We start from the raw sequence: 23,974 nt of genomic DNA on the forward strand, positions 1-23,974 counted from the left end.
CATATGATAACATTGATAATATGCATTTGGTAAAGTTATGTACTGTCTTATAGTACAACATATCACTATTTTGAATTAGTTTACAACAGGTAGCTATATATATTTACATTGTAATGTAATATGATTGACATTTTTTATCATTTTAATAATTGGATATATGAATTAATTCAATTTTACATGTGATTTCATATCAGCTTGCAAATTATTCTAATATAGACTGACTAAAATTTTTACAATGAATAATTCATTTTTTCAAATTCCATTTTTCTGTGTGACTAACTAGTCTATTGACAAAAAATCTCACAAATTTACAAGTTTTGTTTTTGATACAGAAGTTTCATTATGAAATTCGACAATACTTAGTCAACTGAGGGATGAGGTTTCAATAAAGATAAAGAAATTCCGCCCCTTTCGCCTTACGACTACTTTTTTGTTAATCTTTTTTTCACCTGTATTTCACGATTAAATGGGAACATATCCATATAAAAAGTATCATTCATGTGCTACTTTGTGTCTCTTATTAATTTTTAGGTTGTGACACACGTTTTAACTTATTTATTCATATACAATACAAATACCAAATCATTGTGGTCCAAATTGCCCCGTTCGGAAAAATGAAAACTGACCATACACTTTTTCATATTACCTTTCGCTTTATTGATCCTGTTTTGTTTGCAAGTGTTGTTATAAATGTGTAAATGCTAAATTGTATTTATTGGTGTGTTGAGGTTTAATCACCATGAAGAAAGGTACTGAAAGCGGTGAAAAATAAGATTTTGTTGGCCTTGGATAGTTAACAAAAATCCTTTTGCTCAACGTCCCAGAGAAATCGAAGCCCCGCCCACCATTCTTACCGTAGCTCAGTAAGTACAGTACGTCGTGTGTAAGTGTAAAGATGGTGACATTAAAAGTGTAATGCTTGGCTGAAAGGACGTGTGATATATTTACGTGACTTTGTGTTATCGTTTTCGAAAATTTTGAATATATTAAGAGAGAGAGAGAGAGAAACATTTAAAATGCATCATTTATTGCGTTTTTATATGAAGGCACCCAAATTCAGGTTCCAAGTTTACCAAGTACCAAGTTAATTTTTTTATGGGTACTGAGTTTACCAGCTGCCAAGTTGACTTGTTCCAAATGTTACATTTCAATAAACTTCTCTTAATTAAGTTATATTTATTTTCTACTTTGTTTTTCAATTAAATTCTGTGATCTTCGAATGCCTATATCACTGTGTATGAATTTATATGTAATTTACATAAGTTAGTATCTCCCGAACATTGATTTCTATGTTATCAGTTAAAAATATATTTCATACATGTTGTCAAAAGCAAAATTCAAGAGTTGTTTTTCATGGATTATATTTTCATGCTCATCGATCTCAACTCAACAGTCTATGTGATATTAACCAGTTTAAACCAGTTTTTAAAGCTGTTCTTGCTATTACTTATTTATTCCCTCCGTGATCTGCAATTGTAAGGGAATGTAAATATAAACATTTAATGATTTATTGTTGACATCGTCGTGTCAATAACTGCTGTCAGTTGAGCAGACGAATTATCACAACGGAAACCCGCGAAAGCTTGTTATTCAATTTGTGTGTTCACCTGGACACGACGTCAAAAATAAATCATTCAGTGCCAATAGTAAATACTTACACCAAGGATACTATAACGAAGAACATTTATTATTTTCCTGTGTCTATTTCCAGACACAGATAATGAAAATGCTCAGGAGGAAGAAATGGCTCACAAGACTTTTACAGGTAATTGCAAGCACTGTATTGCGTGAACAGGCTTTAAATTAAATAACATAAATGTGTGAAGAAATTCTTAATTCATGTACTTATATACTTTTTTTGCAAAATGCAATTTTTTGAGAGGCCAAGCATTTGAATGTGCGTGTGTAACAGCAGGGGTCCCCCAATTTTATGTGAATTACTGGTTCATCATAATTTCTGCAGAAAGATTCACTGTGCATCTGGATTCATCAAAGTCAAGAAATTAGTTTATTAACAGTGACAGTAAGCTGAAAATGTTTAAACAATTTTTTTAATGTACATGTGCAAATTGTATTTATATACAATTTAAACTCAGGTTATTGGTATGTGTACCTAAAAACATATTGTAGCCTCACACCCATAAACACATACTTTCAAATGCTTAACCTAGTATTGCATTATTGACCACTGGATTTGTTTGTCTCATACATGTATTCGTATCTCCGAATGCTTCTTGTCATTAAATGATTGGCTGGTGTAGGTTTAAGACAATCTGAAGTGGGAAAAAAGCATATAAGAATCTCTTAATGAAGAACAAGGAGGCAACATTTTGTAAAATAAATTTGGATGCAAGTTAGTAGAGAAAAGTTTTAAACTACAGGTAAATTTTACCATCATCCATTGGTCTTGGGAAGTCCAAAATATAACAAAGAATCATACAAAGTTTTTCTTAAAGGTGCCATTTCAGGCTTATGAATCTATATGCATTTTGATGTGTTTTGTTGTGATTATACCAGTATTATATAATCCAGCATGTAGGTCACAGCTAGGCATTGTTTCAGGGGTGAAGCATGTGGCCACCTCTTGTTGATATTGGTGGTGACTTTTGTTTTTTGTCCATACAGAGTGGTGTGCTGTTAATCTTGGTGGTGACTGCTATTATAAATATTTCATTCATAATGAACAGGCATGAGAGGAAAGATGGTTACAGAGGTGAGTCCATTACAGTCAACTTACTGATGACACAGGAAGTGTGTGTAGTTAAGGTCAAGATCTAGGGTGCTTTCCATTTAACCGGCATTGCCGGATTTGATGGTGTTGCCTTCGTCGCTGATTGCTGGAACACGCGTCGCCGGCGAGCGATTTTGGCAACGCTATATACCATTGCCGACTAGGAAACAATATGGCATTGAGGTTATCATATTCTACAAAATCAGCATTTCCAAAACTAAAAGTTGTCCTACTACATTGAAATACATTAAAACTACAAATAGCCAAAATTTCTGGATCAAATCTTAAGATAAGTATCAGTTTTAAGCTGCAATCGTCATCGTTGGATCATTGTGACGTTGTCAACCATTCCATTAACGTCACCGTTTCCCAATAATGTCGCCGGCCAGGCAACGTTAATGGAAAGCGCCCCTAGTAAATGATTCAAAACTGTCTTTTTGGTGCTAGAACCATTATGACATCATAATTGATTTGATGAATCTTTTCCTGTATTTTACAACTTTAAAGGAATTATGTAGAAAATAAAACAATATTTTGACATATATATATTTAATCATGGGAAAAGTAATCCCGGTTCCTATATTCAATTTGACATCATTTAAAAGGGGATGTCAAAGGCTTGTTTAATGCCGTTTTTGGAGAGACTGTAGGCATTCTAAATATATTTAATTAGTCAAAAATGGACAAAACTCCAATAAATTTGTTCCTCAATTCCTTCATATTTCATTAAAAATGACAGTTTAAAACATGGATTTTCACTGTGTTTATCAAAAATTTAAGCCCCGTACACCCTATGAAACAAAGATTTTGTTATGAAGCATCATTGACAGAATTTATATCTTGAATTTCATAAACCAGTAGGCACTTTTCTTTTACTAGATCTTGACCTTAAGCATATTCAACAGGTTAATTTATTAGATACATTTTCAGATTACGATATCGCACCTTTAATGTGACGATGATTGACATCAAATATTTTGACACTTATTGTTTAACAATTGACCACTGCAGTGAAAGCACCCTTCCAAGTATTACTCAATTATATCTTCATGTCGTTTTACAGTATATTGTAATGAAGTGAATAGTTTTGAATGTGTTCCTCTGTGTACTTATATATCACACATTCTTTATTTCCTGTTTAGAGAGTAAAACAAGGGAGGACTCGGTACCTGAGGGGGACGGGCCTCCCACACAGCTATCCCTGGGGGTCACCTCTAGCAAGTCCCTGGTCTACGTCACCGTCAACGGACAAACGGTGGGCACAGATCATCTGATTCTTTTTACATTCATTGTACAATTCAAAAAGAAGAATACTCTAGTATTTAGTTTATGTTGTGTACTCTTTCTTGATAAAGATCGAACAAAGATAAAAGTCTGCCTTTTTGTTATCTTCAGGTTTATCAAGATGATGATTTTGATGTCAACAGGGGAATCCATTTACTTGTCCTGAACCAGGCTACTGTAAGTTCTTATACATCTTATAAAGGAAGCAGTTGTTTAAGAGAAAAATGTTTCTTTCATTAAAATCAGGAATTTTATGAAACAAATAACATGATTACATATATCTTGAGAAATTTGAAAAATCGATTAGAGACCATATACAATGGCGGTATGAAATGTTTTCTTTTTCACCCACATAGTACGACTGTCATTGACATCACAATAATTGCTCATGGTATGCCTAAGATACTTGATTATATAAACAATGTTCTCTCTGTAACAAGTACAAGTACACTTGATGTCCATTAGAAATACATCTCTTTAGGCTGCCATATTATGTCTTTTAGAAATAAGGAAATCTTTGATTTTAAATTATATGTTGCCATGGTTACAGGGCAAGGTGATGGCCAAGCAGGTGTTTGACACTTACAGCTCTGGGGAAGACCAAGCCATGCTGGACTTCATTGACAGAATCTCCAAAAACCGCATTCTTGTCTTCACGATCAAAGTAAGATCACTTTAATGGGAAAAGTCTCAATAAGATACTGTAGGTTCAAGGAAAAGTCTCAAACAAAAAATATACCACTGGGGAAAGTCTCAATACATAATAAGATTTAACTGGTCTTAGGGAAAGTCTCAAACTACAAAATAAAAAATTGTAGTAATCTTTTCTTTAATTGATCATTGTTTTCACTTTTAACCAACTGGTCTGTGTTTTTTCTCCCCAGGATGAGGGTTCCTTTCAGCTGAAGCCTGAGGCCCGGTCAGCTCTGAGGGGTATGGGGAGTGTGACGGGGGAGAAACTGGCATTCCGAGACATGTGGATATTTATCTGTTACAAAGGGGGTAAGGAGCATAATCTCTCAGAGGTGACCTTTGAAGCAACAGAATGGATTAGGATATTTATTCATTCAAAATATTTTAAATGCATTCTTTTGCTTCAAGGAGGAAGACATGAAGCAATTTGAATGTTCAGAATTTTTTGTGGTCTAAGAAATGTTGAGAATTTTTTTTAGTTATAAAATGCAACTTATACCACTGTAAGACGTGGAGTTGATGAATTTGCAAGTACATGTATATGTATTGCATGATATGCATATCAATGTTGGTTTGAAACAAATTGGAGCAAATTGCTTCTGCTGATACTGTGGAATCATCATTGTTCGTAGGGGACCAATGTTTGTGGCTTTCATGGGTAACTCTTTCCCATGAATTTACATCGCAAAAAACATATATAAAAGCATTTGTTTGATAATTATTAAAATTATTCGGAATTGCCACCAACTAAATTACATCCCTGTGAACCTGAAAAATTCAGTTAGCCATGAACATTGACCCCTACGAATAGAAATGATTTCACTGTACTGCTTAGAGATGTTCAATTTCAAGAAAGGCAGAACTTTTGTTAGATATTGATTTGATGTTGAAAGAATGATTGACAATTTCTATATGGTATGTTTTGATGTTTGTAGGTCAAGTTGTCAGTGAGCGACACAGTAAAGCCGACAAGATGGGGGAATGGGGCGAGAGAATCACGGTGGAGGAGGTCCTTAAACTGGTGCCCCTGCAAGGTAAGGACAGAATGATTTTTTATTTGATACCTCTTTAAAACAGAATTATTCTTTATTTTAAGGAGGTTGTGTGGTCAACAAACTAACCATCAGATCTACCTTCAATATTCAGAAATGAGTTGTTTGGTTATTAACTATTATATAGTAAAGAAATATTCCAAATATTTTAGATTTGAAACTTGAATATGTGATATATTTTTATACAGAGCTCTTCTTATTAGGAGATTATATTAGTCTAAAAATGTACATGACCATCCAGCCATCTTAATGTTAAGGTGTTATGCAGCATCAGTGGTAACGCTCCACCAGCCATGGTCAATTAGATAGGATTGTTATTGAATGCTTATTAAGTATATTTGGTTAATCAATCCTGTAGCAAGGCACACACTAAGTTAAAATAATATAACTGTTTGGGTTTCTAAAGCATTTTACGATATAAGGTACAACCTGATGATATTAAAAATTAATGTAGACATTTCAACCAATCAGAGCTTAACATTTTAAAAACTAAATGGACTGGTGTTTTCTATGATATATACATGTATCGACATATAATGGATACTATTTGATTTATGATTTATATGAAATAGATACTAAGTGTCCTTGGTCTACCACTGATAGTAAGCGACAGGAGTTCTGTGATAAGGTCGAGGGGTACAGCCGAGTGTGTGACTGCGACGACCCCGCCCCACTCACATTCCATCCACCTAAGGTAGGAAATATCACCTAGACCTCAGCAGTTAATATGGAAAAGTTTAGGAAAATATATCAAGGCCACACCAATTTTTAAAAAAATTCTTCAGATTTTCAATATAAATCATTGGGATAGAAAATAATAAGGCAAGCTAAAACTAGTAATATTTAAATTAATATTTGAATTAAGTGTGATTTCAAAAAGTATTAAAGCTCAACGAATAGCATAAGGATGTATCGACTTCATCACACCATATCAAAGTCTAAAGTCATTATAGAAAAGTTCCAAGAAGAGCTAGATTTGTCAACCAGGGTGTTTGTATCATATTGCATGAGATTTGGAATCTAGCATTCTATTTACAACCTCTTTATTTAAACAATATTTCATTATGCAATATATAAAAAAACGGATGGGATAGCAGGCATTGCCTATTTAAATCCTCTCCGACATACAAGGTCAAGCTCTGTACCATTGAAGGCTTATACATGGCAATTAATGCATTTGTCTTGATTTATAAACAAAGTTCACTAAGCTACACTTATCACGTATGCTTAGTTTGCTTTTTATTGAGTTTTTATGCAGGTTACACTTGTGTTTGAGTTGTATAATAAGAAATCATATTGACGCAAGCGTCAAATGGGCCGCATAAAAAGCGTAAACAATTGTTGTATGAATTATCATTGGTTGTTTACATTCACACACCACAAAGAAGAAAATAAAGAGTTAGTTGTACTAATTTTAATGGTAGATTTTAATTTTAATTTCTATATTTTCAGCAACACGTTTTGAATTTTAACATTTCACTATTATTATTAAGAATAGAGTTCGTTACTGTAAGCATTTCCAACGGTAATTGTATGATTATTGCTATAGTATGAAGTAATGGAGAACACATTGATTTGTACATCATTTTAATTTTAAGTTCAATTCATCATTATTCTATTGGAGATTATATATTTCAAACCATCTTGATTTTCTTGTTGCATTGTATTGAATTAAAACTTAATGCATTAGTTTATATAATTTCAAGGGACCACATAATGAAATAGAAATGGATTAATACCGGTATAAAGGAACATGTACATGTATTATAAGATCATGCTCATCCGGTAGAAACTGCTTAATTTTAAAGGTAAAAAATAAGCCAGATCGTGTTTTTCGTAAATGGAATTGTAAATCTTATCTGCACTACAGTTTATGAAGATAATCATGGTTATTTCAAAGGAATTAAAAATAAATCAGGTTCGCTCAAATGTTCAGGTTCATTCAAATTTTTAGTTCTTTCAGATTTTTGCGTAAATAATAAATATGGATGTCATTTCGTGATAATTTTCTACCACAAAGCACATGGCAATACAATAAATTCACAAACAAAGTCATTTTATTTGACGCAACACATCGAAATTCAAATACACCATTTATATAAAATTTCATGTCATTCAGGTCTTTAGTATTTCAGGTCTTTAGTATGTCCCGTATACCGTATCTCTACTCGTCGGAGATTTACGAAGAAAGCCGAGTGTTTGGTTGAACGAGACTAATCCCAATACAATGGAAAACTCCGAAATTTTCCGAATATATTATAGTCTTGATAAAAACGCGACTAACACGACAGTCTATTACCAACTTCTTATTTACGAGTAAAACAAAAAATATGTAATATTTTTTAAAAGGCATAAAACATATTTCTACATGCAAATTTACTTTTTAATTGATAAAAATGAGCATAATATTAATTCATTTTAAAAAAACTATACCGCAGAAATGCAGTAACAATATTTAAATGTGTATCAAACAACGGACCGCCTCCTGGCGGCCCGTAATAAGTATATTTACTAAGACCATGTATTAGGAATTTGCATATACCGGTATAATAATTCTACTGCTTTTCTTAGATGTCTACCTGTTTTTAGCCGGGCTCTGCTGTAAGCAGAGTCCTGGCTCTAGGCAGGCAAATCGCCAATGTTACTATAAATAGCACAACTTCAAAAGTAAACAAAAAACCAAACAGCGTCAAAGTAAAAGCTTCCGCTATACCAAATAGTTACACAAAGAGCCACGCTTTGTCAAAAGTGCTGGCATTTTGTTTTTGTTTTTTTTTTAATTCGAGAGAATTGTCTATCTTTTTAGCTCACCGAGACGAAGTCAAGGAGAGCTTATGCTATACCCTTGGCGTCGGAGGTGGCGTCGGCGTCGGCGTCCGGACCTGGTTAAAGTTTTTGTTGCAGGTCCTGTATCTAAGCTATTACTTGTCCTATCTTCACCAAACTTGCATGGATGATGCATCTGGACCTACTTATGGACTTGAAAGACTTGGATGCTGAATCTGGGTCCTAAATTTCAAATGCTGGAGGAGGTTAAGGTTGTTGGACCAGGTTAAAGTTTTTGTTGCAGGTGCCCTTTGATAGCAGTATCTTAGTTACTGCTGGTCTGTACTTCACCAAACTTGCATGGATGGTGTGCCTAATGATACTGATGCACCAGACAGGCTTGAGTGCTGAATCTGAGCTATAGGTTTCGGATGCTGGAGGAGGTTAAGGTTTTTGGAGCAGGTTAAAGTTTTTGTTGCGGGTGCCCATTGATAGCAATATCTAAGTTACTACTGGTCCTAACTTCACCAAACTTGTATGGATGATGCGTCTTATGATACTGATGCACCTGACAAGCTTGAATGCTGAATCTGAGCAATAGGTTTCGGATGCTGGAAGAGGTTAAGGTTTTTAGAGCTGGTTAAAGTTTTTGTTGCAGGTGCCCTCTGATGATTAATCTTAGTTACTTCTGGTCCTAACTTCACCAAACTTGTATGGATGATGCGTCTTATGATACTGATGCACCTGACAAGCTTGAATGCTGAATCTGAGCAATAGGTTTCGGATGCTGGAAGAGGTTAAGGTTTTTAGAGCTGGTTAAGTTTTTGTTGCAGGTGCCCTCTGATGATTAATCTTAGTTACTTCTGGTCCTAACTTCACCAAACTTGTATGGATGGTGCGTCTTATGATACTGATGCACTTGACAAGCTTGAATGCTGAATCTGAGCAATAGGTTTCGGATGCTGGAAGAGGTTAAGGTTTTTAGAGCTGGTTAAGTTTTTGTTGCAGGTGCCCTCTGATGATTATATCTTAGTTACTACTGGTCCTAACTTCACCAAACTTGTATGAATGGTGCGTCTTATGATACTGATGCACCTGACAAGCTTGAATGCTGAATCTGAGCAATAGGTTTCGGATGCTGGAGGAGGTTAAGGTTTTAAGAGCTGGTTAGATAAAGTTTTTGAAACAGGTGCCCTCTGATGATGATATCTTAGTTATTACTTGTCCTTACTTCACCAGACTTCCATGGATGGTGTGTCTTATGATACTGATGCACTTGACAGGCTTGAATGCATAGTCTGGTTTCGGATGCTGGATAAAGTGAAGTTTTTAGGAACAGGTCACGTGTTTAATAGATGATAGTACTATTTCAAACTTGCATAGTTGATTTAACTGTAATATGAATGAATCGCAGAGGTAGCTTCAGATGCAGAGCTTGATCTCCATTATCAAGGATGCTAAAAAATAAATCTTAGTTATTACTGGTCCTAACTTCACCAAACTTGAATGGATGGTGTGTCTTATTATATTGATGCACCTGACAGGCATGGATGCTGAATCTGAGCCATAGGTTGCGGATGCTGGAGGAAGTTAAGGTTTTAATTGCTAGTGCCCTCTGATGATGATATCTTAGTTATTACTGGTCCAAACTTCACCAAAATTGCATGGATGATGCGTCTTATGATACAAATGCACCTGATGGGCTTGAATGCTGAATCTGAGCCATAGGTTTCGGATGCTGGATGAGGTTTAGTTTTTTGGAACAGGTCACATGTTTTATAGATGATAGCTTGCATAGTTGATTTAACTTTATTATAAATTAAATGCAGAGGTTGCTTCAGAAGCAGAGCCTGATCTCCATTATCAAGGATGCTAAAGAAATCTCCTACCTCACTCAAACCAGCTCGATAGATAGATGTGTTTGTTGATAAATGATATAACATGATTCCTATGATAAAGTATTGTATGATATGAAACAATATTGTTTGATATGATACAATATGATATCATATGTTATATTATAAAAAGTTATACCATACGATATGATATTGTATCAATTTTTTTGATATTTTATGATATGATTATGTATCATGATATTGTTATGTATAGTATTGTATATTATGATACAATATTGTATAATATTATATTGTATTTTTAATTTATTATTTTATCACATGATACAATTACATAAGATATTGCAAAATATTATATTGTATCCTATGATACAATATTGTATATTCTCTAATATTGTATCATACAATATTGTATAATATGATATTGGTTTCAGTAATATAGAATAATATCACATGAAATTGTATTATATGATATTGTAATATTATATTATATTGTATCATACAATATTGTATGATATGATATTGCTTTATATGATATATTATCATATCACATGAAATTGTATTATATGATATTGTAATATATTTTATTGTGTCATATGATGCAATATGTATAATATAATAATGTATTTTATAGTATTTTACCATATCACATAATATTGTATCATTTGATAAGATACAATGTTGGAATCAAATTATATTGTATTATATGATATAATATCATATAATGTATCAATTATGTTTCAGTGTCATTCAATACAATAACATTCTATATCATACAATATAATATCATGTTACAGTGTTATGATGTATTATGTAATATGATATTGTAATATGATACTATATTGTATTATATTTTTCGATATTGTATTATGTGATTAAATACAATAAGGTATAACACAATACAATGTCATATCATACGTTACAATATCAAATCTCATTATTGTTTATTACGGTATTTTATTTATTATATGATATATATTATATTAGAAATATGACATGATGCAATATTTAATTTTATATCATTGTATTGATTAACATATGAACATATGATTATCATAAAAAAATTTATCAGATGATATACGATATTTTGTCAAAACAGAATCCATGGATATCCAAGATTAAAGTATGATTTTCATATAAAATGATAAAGGTGGTCTTATGAAGGTGATGTCTCATAAGGGTGATGCTCCGTCTCGGTGAGCTTAGTAATCTATGATTACCTATGTTTTAGTTTTCTTATTATTAACGTGCTTTAAAAAACAAGACTATGCATTTTGGATACATATAATGCGCATGAATTGTTATGAACTACTTTGCTGCGCGTTGAAGAAATGGGGATTGAATATATAACACTTGTTGCAAAATTCAAGGCAGCAACTGTTGAACTTTTTTCTACTAGACAGGCATATTTTTGTTTATAGCCGCTTACAAAATTTGGTCGCTCTCTGACGCTTTGCCAACATTAAAAGCATGAGAGAGAGAGAGAGAGAGAGAGAGAGAGAGAGAGAGAGAGATTTTCAGTTTTTACTACACAATATGCGTAAAGACACACCAAAAGAGCCCAGCTTTCAGTACTTCAGTACTTTGATTTGTTTAAGTCTGCATGTAGGATTTAAAAAAATGGACCATGTCATTTAAAATTGGATGATATATATATATAATATCTACTTGGTTACCTAATTTCTTACTGCAACCATCCAACCATGCAATCATTTGTTGTTATCAGTGATATCTGTAGGTCTTGTTCTGTCAGGACAGGTTTCTTATTTCACTATTCATTGATTTTATATATGGAATCACTTTGACAATTAACACAGTAATGTACCAGCTTGGCATTTAATATGATTTTAGCTATACACATTCTAAATGGATTTCTTAATTTTAAATTTCTGTAGCTCCCTCTTCATTCATCTCTCTCTCTCTCTTTTAAGCAAACTTCTTAATTAGAAATTAATTTAAAACCAGCAATCTTATCAAAGACAATAAAACACACAGCTGAAACAAAGTGAAAGTACAATAAAATAAAATTCCTGCAGCTAAAAATAGCATAAAATTTCCACAGGTGTAGAGTTCACCTTTAAAATGGAGTCTTTCCCAGTGGAAATGTAAGTTCATTCAAATATTCTTATAATTTTCATTTTAAAATGTAAGCACTACATTATTGGAACATTTTCTATCTGAAGGTATGAAAAATATGATTTACAAATTGACAATTTCACAACACAATACACACATCTAATTCTAACAGATGTGGGGGACTCCAGCACATGTCAGAGTCAGTGTTCGTGGTTCTGTGTGAGATACTGGGGACCCCACAAGAGGTGGCCATTAGGAGGGAGACACAGGACATCGTGGAAATGGTGGAGAGACGAGTGACACCTTATGATGGGACCATTGAGATGATGAGTGGAAGTATGAGGGAAGGATTCAGACTAGAGGGATCAGATCTGGACTGGATGTACTGGCCAAACAACCACCGAGTGATCATGGACATGTCTCAGTCTGAGTATTACAACACAGCCAATACAACCTTGATTCTTGCTGACAGTCCTGAGAGTCCACCAGGATTCACTCTACTTCAGTTACTAACACCAACAACAAACAGAAAAGTCTGTTCAGCATGTGTCAGAATGAATGGCAAAGTCCATATATCTAGTTCTTTATACAGACAGTTAACTTGTTCAGCAGCAGTGCCTAATTCTACTGTACATGGACCCTGTGCTAGTGGTAATCTAGCAGGGAGAGAATATGACACTGCCTACTGTTTTGTTTGTGACTTCTGGCCTCTGTCTGCCTCCTCATGGAAAGACAGATGTCATGCATGGCCTGATCCTGAAGTTGTCAATGACATTGTCAGAAATGGATGTCACTTTGTAGCAATAGGACACCTATTTGGATCCCATGAATATGAAGAATGGAGAATTTCTTTTTCACAAGCAGAGTATAAATGTGTATCAGCAATGAACCACAGTCAGTTTTTGACTTATGGATTGTTAAAGCTGTTCTTAAAAGAAGTTATAAATGAACAATCAGAAGAAACCAATAAACTGCTGTGTTCCTATCACATGAAGACAACAGTTTTCTGGGCAATTCAACAAAACACACTACCTCACTGGTGTCCACAAAACCTCCTAGTCGGTTTCTGGGTCTGCTTTAAACTCCTCCTTAAATGGGTGTATGAGGGGATCTGTCCTAACTTTTTCATCCCACAAAACAACCTGTTTCTGACAAAGGTTCATGGCTCAGCACAAAACAGATTGTTCCTAGAGTTACATGAATTGTACAAGAAAGGTCTGGCCTGTCTGTTACAGAGTTCCTCTATCAGGTTCTTCATCATTGATGTCCTGTACAATCCTAGAGCTTTTGTTTTAACAGATGAGAGTTTAATTATGCCTGAAGTTGACTATGATATAGAACTTTTCAACACAATGTTTACTAATGTAGGATCAGGTAAACACCGATATATAAAAGCCATACACACAATAGAACAGTGTGTAGATTCACACCTTACACACTGTCAAGTTGTCACGTTACAGAGACTTACAGCCTCTGCCCTTCAGCGCATTGCTTTTATATTACACAACATGTACACTAATACAGGTGTCAACAAACAGATGTATATTGCAGACAAAATGTCCTATCACATGCTGAAATTAGCAGCCAAGTTTGGGTGTGTATCTGACATGTTGTACATTGCTATGTATTATTACAAGACACTCAGATACAGGGAAGCTTTATCTGTTATAGAGATGACAAAGGTCAAGTTAGCACAGCCATATCTGATGTATAGGAGACGTGTAGACAGAGAGAGGTATACTGAGGCTGTAGGGGGACAGTCCTGGTCTACAAAGACGAGACAGGCTGGAGCACGGGATATTAGACTTTACAACAGAATCTGTTATATCAATGAACTAATACCAGAACAACAGTCTGCTCTACAGAACAGAATGCCTACGTTATATATCCCAGTGTTTGTGATGTTACACTTCCTAGAGTTCTTGTGTTACAGACACATAGATACAAAATTATCACGAGCCGCTCTAGATGAGCTACAGGTCCTAGTCCACCATGATCAGGGACTGTATGTACGTGATATATACAGAGACATCTCCTGGGAGATGCTGGGGATCTGTCAACAGATCACAGGGAACCACCAGGCTGCTCTATACTCATATCAACAGTCACTTCTCACACAGTATCCACTTCACAACATACAAACTGCAACACAGAGGAGAATTCAGGATATGATTCAGTCAACACCATACCAGTAATAAAATTTTAGCCATCAACAAAACAAACTTTGTACATAGACATTTTCAAGTCAGTCATCCTATATTATTCACAATACCTTAGATTTAAGCGTTCAATGAAAATATATTATTTTATATATAATTCAATGTTTATTTGTATTATATATCTTTATATTGTTGCTTTAAAGCCATTATATACATGTATGTTTTTTGTCAGGAATATGAATATATATATATATATATATATATATATATATATATATATATATATATATATATATATATATATATATACTGTATATAAAATTTATATTTTCATCCACCGAGTATGATTCTCTTTATTTCTTATGGAAACTTATTGTAATTCATAGCTCTGTAGAAACTGACAGCACTGAAATCTACACACCTGTTTATTGATTGATGGAAACATACAGTGACCTAAAAAAAAAATCAGGGACTGTATGAAATAATCGTAATGATGTCAGACTTAAATTCCTGTAGGAGATGATTTGGCTGTTTCTTTAAGCTACCGGTAATGTACTGATGTACATTAACAGTAATTAAGTTAATTTTACTTACCTTTTACAATAAATTTAGAAATTTTTTGAAAGAATATATATATGAAGATAGCAATCATTGCATAAAAAAATTTACATAACCCATAATGTGGATTATGTATTTTTTCTGCAATGTTGCCACCTTCATATCCCGCATGAATCACAAAAGAAAGCATTTTATTGTATAAATTAGCACTTCTGCAGGTAAAAATATAGTTTCAGATGCTGGATGAGGTAAAAGTTTTTGGAGCTGGCGCCTTTGAATAGATGATGCATCTTGTGATAGTGAGGCACTCCACAAGTTTAAATGCTGAATCTGAGCCATAGATTTTAGATGCTGAAGGAGTTTATGTTTTTTGGAGTATGCCACTTGTTTTTTTAAATGATATTACTAGGACACATGTTTTGGAAATCATGCTAAATAAATACAATCTTTGGATTTCCTTAGGGTGTGTAATATCAACTTATGCTCTGCCTCTATCTCTCTGACACGAGCAATTCGAGAACATGTGCCATCACTTCATCCTATGACTCCACTTTTTTGGTAACCGATATTACTATTTCTTTCACTTGCTCTGATTGGTTAAGATAACTCATGAATATTCTTGAATTAAAGTTCACCAGGAGGGGACCTCAAGCAGTATTTCTTCAGATCCTTGTTTTGTGACAGTAGAAAAACAAGGAGCAGATTGAGGATCTGATTTTAATCAGATTGATGTTCACCCATTTTTCACAATTCGGGCATTATAAAGAATACTTTTTAAGCCCGTGCTTCTGTCATTTCCTACCTTGTGTGTTGTCAGGTTTTAAGTGAGTTTGGTATAATAAGTTGAAAAAACTTATACCCATATATTTCCATATATGCAAAGAACACATTTTTTGGTTATATATTAAATTGTGTTTGAAATAAATTGCAGAGTCCAACGAACTATATTACGAATTGGTGTAGGCCAAGATACATTTTATCTGTTATATGATAGATATTTTATGTGTATGAAAGTATCAAGCCAGCAAACATTCTAAATTTTCTCAAATCTTTTAATTTGAGAACAGTTAGAGGTGGACAATCTGAAGAATGTGGCAATAACTGTGATAGCCAGCAACCGTCCACAGTACCTATATAGGTGAGTTACTGTAAATGATGCAGTACTTTGTCTGTCTGTCCGTCCATCTGTCTGTCCATCTGTCTGTCTTATGTGATAACCAACAGCCATCTTCAGTATCTCAATAGGTAAGATATAAGTCCCCAGAATCTCTATAGGTGAGTCCATTTACAGTATCTCTTCAGGTGAGTTAAAAGTCTATAGTATCTCTATATGTGAGTTATAAATCCACAGTGTCTCTATGGATGAGTAATACTTTTGTCCCAGTGTCTCTATGGATGCGTTATAAGTCCACAGTATCTCTATAGATGAGATTAAATACTCAGTATCTCTACACGTGAGTAACATTAAGTCCCCAGTATCTCTATTGGTGAATTATAAGTCCTAAATTTAAACCACCTTTAACTGTCTCACCCTAGTGCCTTGTATACTTGTACTTTAAGGGAGTGTTCCTAACCCTGATACCTTTAACTCCTCCACAGGATTTAATGCTTCTGTAGTCATAGCTGTCCACCTATCTTTATGTTTCTTTTCATTGACCATTGAAGTGATATAATGAGCATTGATATTATATTCTTTTTATATCATCAATGTTTGATGTGTGATACCCTGCTGTTATTGTACCTCCCCAGGATGCTGGTCAGACTGTTAGGTACGTCTGGAGTCCGAGCCAACATGATCACGGTGTTCATCGATGGATTCTTCCAGGTCTGTACATCCCTAACAGTTGTTGTTACAATAGACTGCATAACACACAAAGTTACCACTATGTTTACTGACAAGCTTGTGGGAATTAAATTGTGTGTGTAATTTTCCTGTGTCAGGAGCCCCTGGAGGTGACCAGACTGCTCGGGTTGAGAGGGATACAGCACACACCCCAGGGGAAGAAGAACGCCAGGGTCAGCCAGCACTACAAGGCCAGCCTCACTGCCACCTTTGACCTTCACCCAGTAAGTCCTTGACTTTCTATTCTCTACTTTCTACTATGGTTTTTAGAAATATGTACATTTATACTGTAGATAAAACTTTTGTATCAAGGAAAAACTATTTTGTCAAACGATATCATATGATCATCAGTGATTGTGTGTAAGATGGTTTGGGGGTCACAGCCGCAATACGTAGGTACTCTTTGGATACCCCAGCTTCTTCCCTAATTGTTGACTCCTTTGTGTCAACATTCATGTCAACAGAAGATGGTTATATAAATTATTTAACTTGTTTATCAATCGTGTAAAATAAGTTTAGTTTAAATGCAAATCATGTAATTTCAAATTTTCTCCCCAGGAGGCTTTGTATACCATTGTCATTGAGGAAGATCTAGATGTGTCACCAGACTTTTTCAAGTAGGTCAATTATGTCTGCTATGAACTGTAAAGCCATTTATATTTATTTCAGAGGAACAAAGAAAAGTAAAATTCTGTCTTTAAATGTTGATGCTATACTCATGTAAATGTCATCAAATTTACAAATGGAATTCATCCCTCCAAAAACTACTAGTGTTCTGCTTGTTTCAGTTACTTCAGTCAGACCCTGCACCTGATGGAGAAGGACAGCAGTTTGTACTGTATCTCTGCTTGGAACGACCAGGTAAATAAAACCGAACACATTCCAACATCAGTTTATGCTGTATGACCAGATCAGTCTACGCTGTATGACCAGGTGAGTAAAACCTAACACATTCCAACATCAGTCTATTCTGTATGACCAGGTAAATAAATTGAACACATCCCAACATCAGTTTATGCTGTATGACCAGGTGAGTAAAACCTAACACATCCCAACATCAGTTTATGCTGTATGACCAGGTAAGTAGAACCATTTTAACAAGGCCTTGGACTTTCCGTAGGACGTAGCTATCATTTCTTGTGTCAAAACATGTTAAATATGACGCTGGATTCAAGTGAAGTATGCCCCGATTGGGTAGTCTTAGCTCAAAAGCCAGACAAATCGTGTTGATTTCAATTAGCTTTCACTGAGTGGGCAACAATGAAATAGACAGGCATACGTCACATTGCTGTTTGACACAACTACCCAAAGTCCAAGCTCCTGTTATAATGGTTCTAAAACCGAACACATCCCAACATCAGTTTATGCTGTATGACCAAGTTAGTAAACCGAATGCATTCCAACATCAGTTTATGGTGGTTGAGCAGGTAAGTAAACCGAATACATCCCAACATCAGTCCTAGCTGTATCTTTGCTTGGAATAACCACGTGAGAAAACTGGATCAAATGATACATGTAATTTAACGGTTGTTATTGGAATCCAATTTCTTATTAAAAATTGAATTGTTTTGATAAAAAATTACTACCCTATTATGTATATTTATAAAGGTCACATCATTGTTGGTAATGTTGACCTTGTTTGTTTTGGTTAACAAGAGAGTCCAACTCAAGTAAAGACTGTCAACATAACATTTTTCAACTCAAAAAAGTATTAGCCTCATTCTGTGCTTCAATCCCACTCCACTTCTTTAAAGACACGAACCTTGGCTGAAGGTCAAATTGTTGTATGCTTAAGGTCAAATTTTTGTTAAGATATGGCCTGGTTCCTTGCTTAAGGTCAATTTTTTGTGAAGATTTGGCCTGGTTCCTTGCTTAAGGTCACATTTTTGTTAAGATTTGGCCTGGTTCCTTGCTTAAGGTCAAAGTTTTGTTAAGATTTGGCCTGGTTCCTTGTTTTAGGGTTACTCCCACTCGTGTAAGGACCCACGTAAGCTGTACCGGGTGGAGACCATGCCGGGGCTGGGCTGGCTGCTGAAGAAGAAACTCTTCAAGGACGAACTGGAGAAACAGTGGCCCTCTTCTGACAAAGTAAGGAAAAACTGATTTTTAACAGACAAATTTCTTTCATAAGTTTAAACCCTTACCCAACCAAAAATATGCTAAAAACTTATTTTTACTTACCGGGTAGTTTCATTTTCCTTTATTAAAACTAAAATACTGTTTGATATTTCACAATGATATGATGTCAGTCTTGATGTAGTTTTACTTCCTTTTACCTTGTAATTAGTCACCTGATGACTTACCTTTAATTAACACCTGTGTGTTTCTGTGATTGACAGCAGTGGGACTGGGACATGTGGATGCGTCTCCCCACGGTCAGGAAGAACCGGGAGTGTATCATTCCGGACGTCTCCCGCACCTATCACTTTGGATCTAAAGGACTCAACATGAATCCGTACTTCCAAGAAGTCTATTTCAAAAAACACTCAATTGTTAACGAATCTAACGTCGCTCTGAAGGACCTAGACAGGTAAAACTGAACTTCTTCCTTTGTAATTTATAAACTCCTCCATGAATTGATATATTAGAATTTTCTTATGTAACATGTTACATTTTTCAGTGTGTTTGTCTTTGATGACACTACAAATCAATTTTGTATTGTAGAGTCCAATAAATTCAAATGACGTATTGTCGGGGCGCAAGCGGGGTTTTTATGATTAAAAGAAATAAAAATCACATAAATATGCCAATACTTTAATATTTAATCATACAATCGCTGAAAGTTATATACCAATATACGTACATGTAATAAGGACTCATTTTTTTAATATTATGAGGTGATAATTATCTCCTCATAATACTTAAACAAGAGGCCCATGGGCCACATCGCTCACCTGAGGAACAATAGGTATGATAAAATCAGCTCAATGGAGTCATAATACAAACTATCTAGACAATGTACAATAATACATGTAGATCCTGTATAAATAGATTCATTTTCCCCTGGATATTCTTATGTTTATAATCATTAGTCCCTTTTCTAACAGGATGATTTTATAGTCAAATCATATGTTGGGTATTGCAGTTCTCAAAAAGATCCCTTACAATAGTTTATATATGGGATATAAGCGTACATCAAACTCTGAACCTTCTCGTGAGGCCAAAGAATTGTCCTGGGGCCAAAGTCTTAACAATTATAAAGAATCATCTGGCTGATTAGTTTCTGAGAAGATTTTTAAAGATTTACCCTATATATTCCTTTGTTAAACTTTGACCCCCCCCCCCATTGTGGCCCCACCCTACCCCTGGGGATCATTATTTTCTCAACTTTGAATCTACACTACCTGAGGATGCTTTCACACAAGTTTCAGCTTTCCTGGCTGATTAGTTTCTGAGAAGATTTTTAAAGATTTACTCTGTTTATTCCTATGTAAAACATCGACCTCCCATTGTGGCCCAAACCTACCCCCAGGGGTCATGATTTTCACAAATTTGAATCTACACTACCTGAGGATGCTTCCACACAAGTTTCAGTTTTCCTGGCTGGTTTTTGAGAAGAAGATTTTTAAAGATTTACTCTATATAATCATATGTTAAACTTCGACCCCCCATTGTGGCCCCAACCTACCCCCAGGGGTTATTATTTTCTCAACTTTGAATCTACACTACCTGAGGATACTTCCACACAAGTCTCAGCTGTACTTGCCGATTAGTTTCTGAAAAGAAGATTTTTAAAGATTTACTTTTTATATTCATATGTTAAACTTCGACCCCCCATTGTGGCCCCACCCTACCCCCGGGGGTCATGATTTTCACAACTTTGAATCTACACTACCTGAGGATGCTTCCACACAAGTTTCAGCTTTCCTGGCCGATTAGTTTCTGAGAAGATTTTTAAAGATTTACTCTATATATTCATTTGTTAAACTTCGTCTCCCCATTGTGGAATCCGGGATGGTTCGCACCTATTCTGTTTCGCGCTGAGATGATTCGCACCTCGATGTATCGCACCTGCCTCGGAGCGAAACATCTCACTGTATTAAGATATTTTTCTCGTTTTATTATTGCTCTGAAGTTAATTATAATCTATATAAGAATTGAAATAAGTTTAAAAAAACATTAAAACGGTGTTTGCATTAAATATAATATGCGCCACTAGTATAACGTTTTTTTTGTCCTGTTTTCGCGGTGGGGTTTTTTATGAGGCCTTTGAAGCCATTGCGTTATTATATAGGTTCAGAACAAGAGGTATTAATTGTGTTGTGATAACAATTATAGCATGACTTTCTCTTGAGATTTACCTGTTTTTTATGAAAAATTAGGGGTGTTATTGCAGGTAATTATGTACTACAGATCTAAAGGTGGGGATAATTTAATTACATCACTTTTCTGCTTTAAACTTTAAATTGCCGCCTCTGCATCCATTCAACTACCATTTTTGTACTTCTTTTGAATAAAAGTAATGTTTGATACATATGTAATTTCCATTCCCATATATTTATAATATAATAATTTCGTCATTGGAGAATGACATACAAATTACTGAAAAATACACACGAAAATAACACACATATAGTTCTATATACAGAATCATTACTCCTAATATAAGAAATAATCTGAGATAAATATTCAGAGACACACTAATTGTACATCTTGTACATAGTGGTAAAAAAAGATATTCATAAATTATCTTTTAAAACAACTTGCAAACGATTTTTTTGTTCTCCGATTTTTTCAATGAAAGCATTATTGATGTGCCTGCACGTGGCACAGATTGATTCAATTCAATAACGGATTAATGTTATGATTAGTAATGCAGTTATACCGGTAACATTTTTTTTATAGTTGCTTTCTAGTATTGTTCACCAGAGAATGTTAAAAAATTGTCATTAAAGATTTAATTGCCAAATTTAGAGGGTGTTGTCTAAGCTTTTGGTAATTGATAATTCCTAATGACTTAATTGTTTGTGCAATTAATTATATGAATTAATTATTGTGTTATTTCAGAGAATAATTAGTATGGTCTTCGAATAGTTACCGGTATTACTGCATTACTAATGATAACATTAAATTTTTATTTCATAAATATTTTGGAATATTAACTTAACATTTACATGTATATGTTTCATAAATTATTTATTATTGAGAATGTATTCGATGTGAAACATTGCGGTGCGAACCATCTCAGAGCGAAACAGAATAGGTGCGAACCATCTCAGCGCGAAACATGTATAGGTGCGAAACATCCCGTACCCCTCGCGGCCCAACCCTCAGGTGAGCTAAAAAGGTTAAGTTTACAATTCAATAAGTTGGTTTCTAGAAGAACAGACTTTGAAAATTTTGGTAATAAATATTGACACATTTTTTACTTTTTTAATCTTTAGCTTTTAAGATCTGTATACAAACATAGAATTGTGAGCAAATCTCTGTATCTTGCTTATAATTCGAAGCTTAACACTCAAATATGGTTAGTAAATAGAAATTGTAGGGTAACAATTAAACACAAGAAACATGCACTACATGTATAACAAATAAAGAACACAATTTATTTTTCGAAATGAATCATATATATACATGTATATACCTACATATTTCCGTCAGCGATATCAAACTCTATTTAAACTGAATAAACTCGAGAAAATGCCGAGCATCTCAACAAAACCTATTGCATTAATCTACCATTACGCAAAAGATAATGCCGAATTACCGATAGAATGAATTGTATTTCAGTACCCCTACATCAGATTTTGCTTAATTTGCGCAGGTAAACAGTTAACTGTTTGATTTACCGAAGTCTCTGTTTGATTTGATACGTAAAAATCACGAAATACAGACGATAGTTCCCAGGTTACAAAGCATAAATAATGAAAACGAAACGAAAATCAGAACAAGCGAACACCAACGTCATGTGTGAAAACTGTCAATGCATTGAAATATTCAGACTTAATTTACTTCACAAAATCGGCACCAATATATTTTGCATGTTTCAAAAATTTCCCTTCATACGCGAACGGTTGCATAGCAAGCAAATTCATCATAGTCAGGTCGACCCTTTTTCGTTTAATGTCATGGCTGCTTTAAACAAAGAACCTCGTTTTAGAAGTATGGACTACGAGTCTTGGTAAAATGGGTATGCAAACCCGGGCCGTGGCAAAATAAAAGCCGGGGCAGATCGGCAATCGTCAATTCCAAATACGCATTATTTTGAAGCAATATTTACAGCGAATACAAATATACTGGTCCATCAAATATCCCGAAATTTTAATGAGATTGGCAGATTAATACCTGCCAATCTTTTGTTTTGCTCAGGCCAAGCCTTGCCTACCCATTTTACCGTATGCCGAGCCCGAAGCTATTAAACTGATTGAAACACGTCTTTTCTTTATTATAATTTTCGTAATAACTCAGATTTGAAACAGAATTAGCACTTAATTTTTGCAATTTATATTTTCCTTCCCATAAGGATAATTTATGCTAAACTACGTTGAATTTAACTCGGTAGTTCTTGAGAAGAAGATTTTTAAAAATGCACCCCCCTTTTTCTACAGTTTCAAGGTTTTCTCCGCTTTGAATACAGGTCGGACTTTTATTTCTGCAATTTATATTCGCCCTATCATAAGGATGCTTTGTGCCAAATTTGGTTGAAATTGGATAAGCGGTTTTAGAGAAGAAGTTCAAAATGTAAAAAGTTTACAGACGGACAGACGGACGGACGGACAGACGGACGACGGACAAAATGTGATCAGAATAGCTTAATTTGAGCTTTCAGCTCAGGTGAGCTAAAAATGATTCCTTACTGTAGATTCTAAATTAAACGCGAGGAAATAATAGGCCTATCCACGTAAAATCGCGAGAAGCATCCTTCGCAGATTTAAAAATCTTGCCATTATTTTCTGAGAGTTGAAAACTATAAGAAATAAGGAGAGCACTTCCATGTTCACGATTTTATATTCTCGCAT

The 23,974-nt window shown here is 34.5% G+C and overlaps 2 protein-coding genes across 2 annotated transcripts in view; both read left to right on the top strand.

Moving 5' to 3' along the window:
* Nucleotides 1-659: 659 nt before the first annotated feature.
* Nucleotides 660-23,974, top strand: part of LOC128166051 (protein O-linked-mannose beta-1,2-N-acetylglucosaminyltransferase 1-like) — a 28,721-nt gene continuing 5,406 nt past the window's right edge. The window contains exons 1-16 of the mRNA XM_052830956.1: nt 660-863; nt 1,712-1,765; nt 2,626-2,713; nt 3,874-3,986; nt 4,127-4,192; nt 4,566-4,679; nt 4,900-5,017; nt 5,644-5,742; nt 6,333-6,454; nt 16,240-16,310; nt 16,922-16,997; nt 17,114-17,239; nt 17,574-17,632; nt 17,804-17,876; nt 18,975-19,103; nt 19,355-19,545. Of these exons, the coding sequence (XP_052686916.1) occupies nt 1,721-1,765; nt 2,626-2,713; nt 3,874-3,986; nt 4,127-4,192; nt 4,566-4,679; nt 4,900-5,017; nt 5,644-5,742; nt 6,333-6,454; nt 16,240-16,310; nt 16,922-16,997; nt 17,114-17,239; nt 17,574-17,632; nt 17,804-17,876; nt 18,975-19,103; nt 19,355-19,545 (1,490 nt within the window). The 5' untranslated portion in view covers nt 660-863; nt 1,712-1,720. The remainder of the gene's footprint in view (nt 864-1,711; nt 1,766-2,625; nt 2,714-3,873; nt 3,987-4,126; nt 4,193-4,565; nt 4,680-4,899; nt 5,018-5,643; nt 5,743-6,332; nt 6,455-16,239; nt 16,311-16,921; nt 16,998-17,113; nt 17,240-17,573; nt 17,633-17,803; nt 17,877-18,974; nt 19,104-19,354; nt 19,546-23,974) is intronic.
* On the top strand, nt 11,614-14,851 carry LOC128164536 (uncharacterized). Its single transcript, XM_052828447.1, has 2 exons — nt 11,614-12,484; nt 12,628-14,851. Exons 1-2 carry the CDS (start codon nt 12,462-12,464, stop codon nt 14,648-14,650), a joined length of 2,046 nt encoding a protein of 681 aa, XP_052684407.1. The 5' UTR covers nt 11,614-12,461; the 3' UTR covers nt 14,651-14,851.

The sequence above is a fragment of the Crassostrea angulata genome, chromosome 10 (assembly GCF_025612915.1).
Source record: "Crassostrea angulata isolate pt1a10 chromosome 10, ASM2561291v2, whole genome shotgun sequence".
In the NCBI taxonomy this organism is placed as follows: Eukaryota; Metazoa; Mollusca; class Bivalvia; order Ostreida; family Ostreidae; genus Magallana; species Magallana angulata.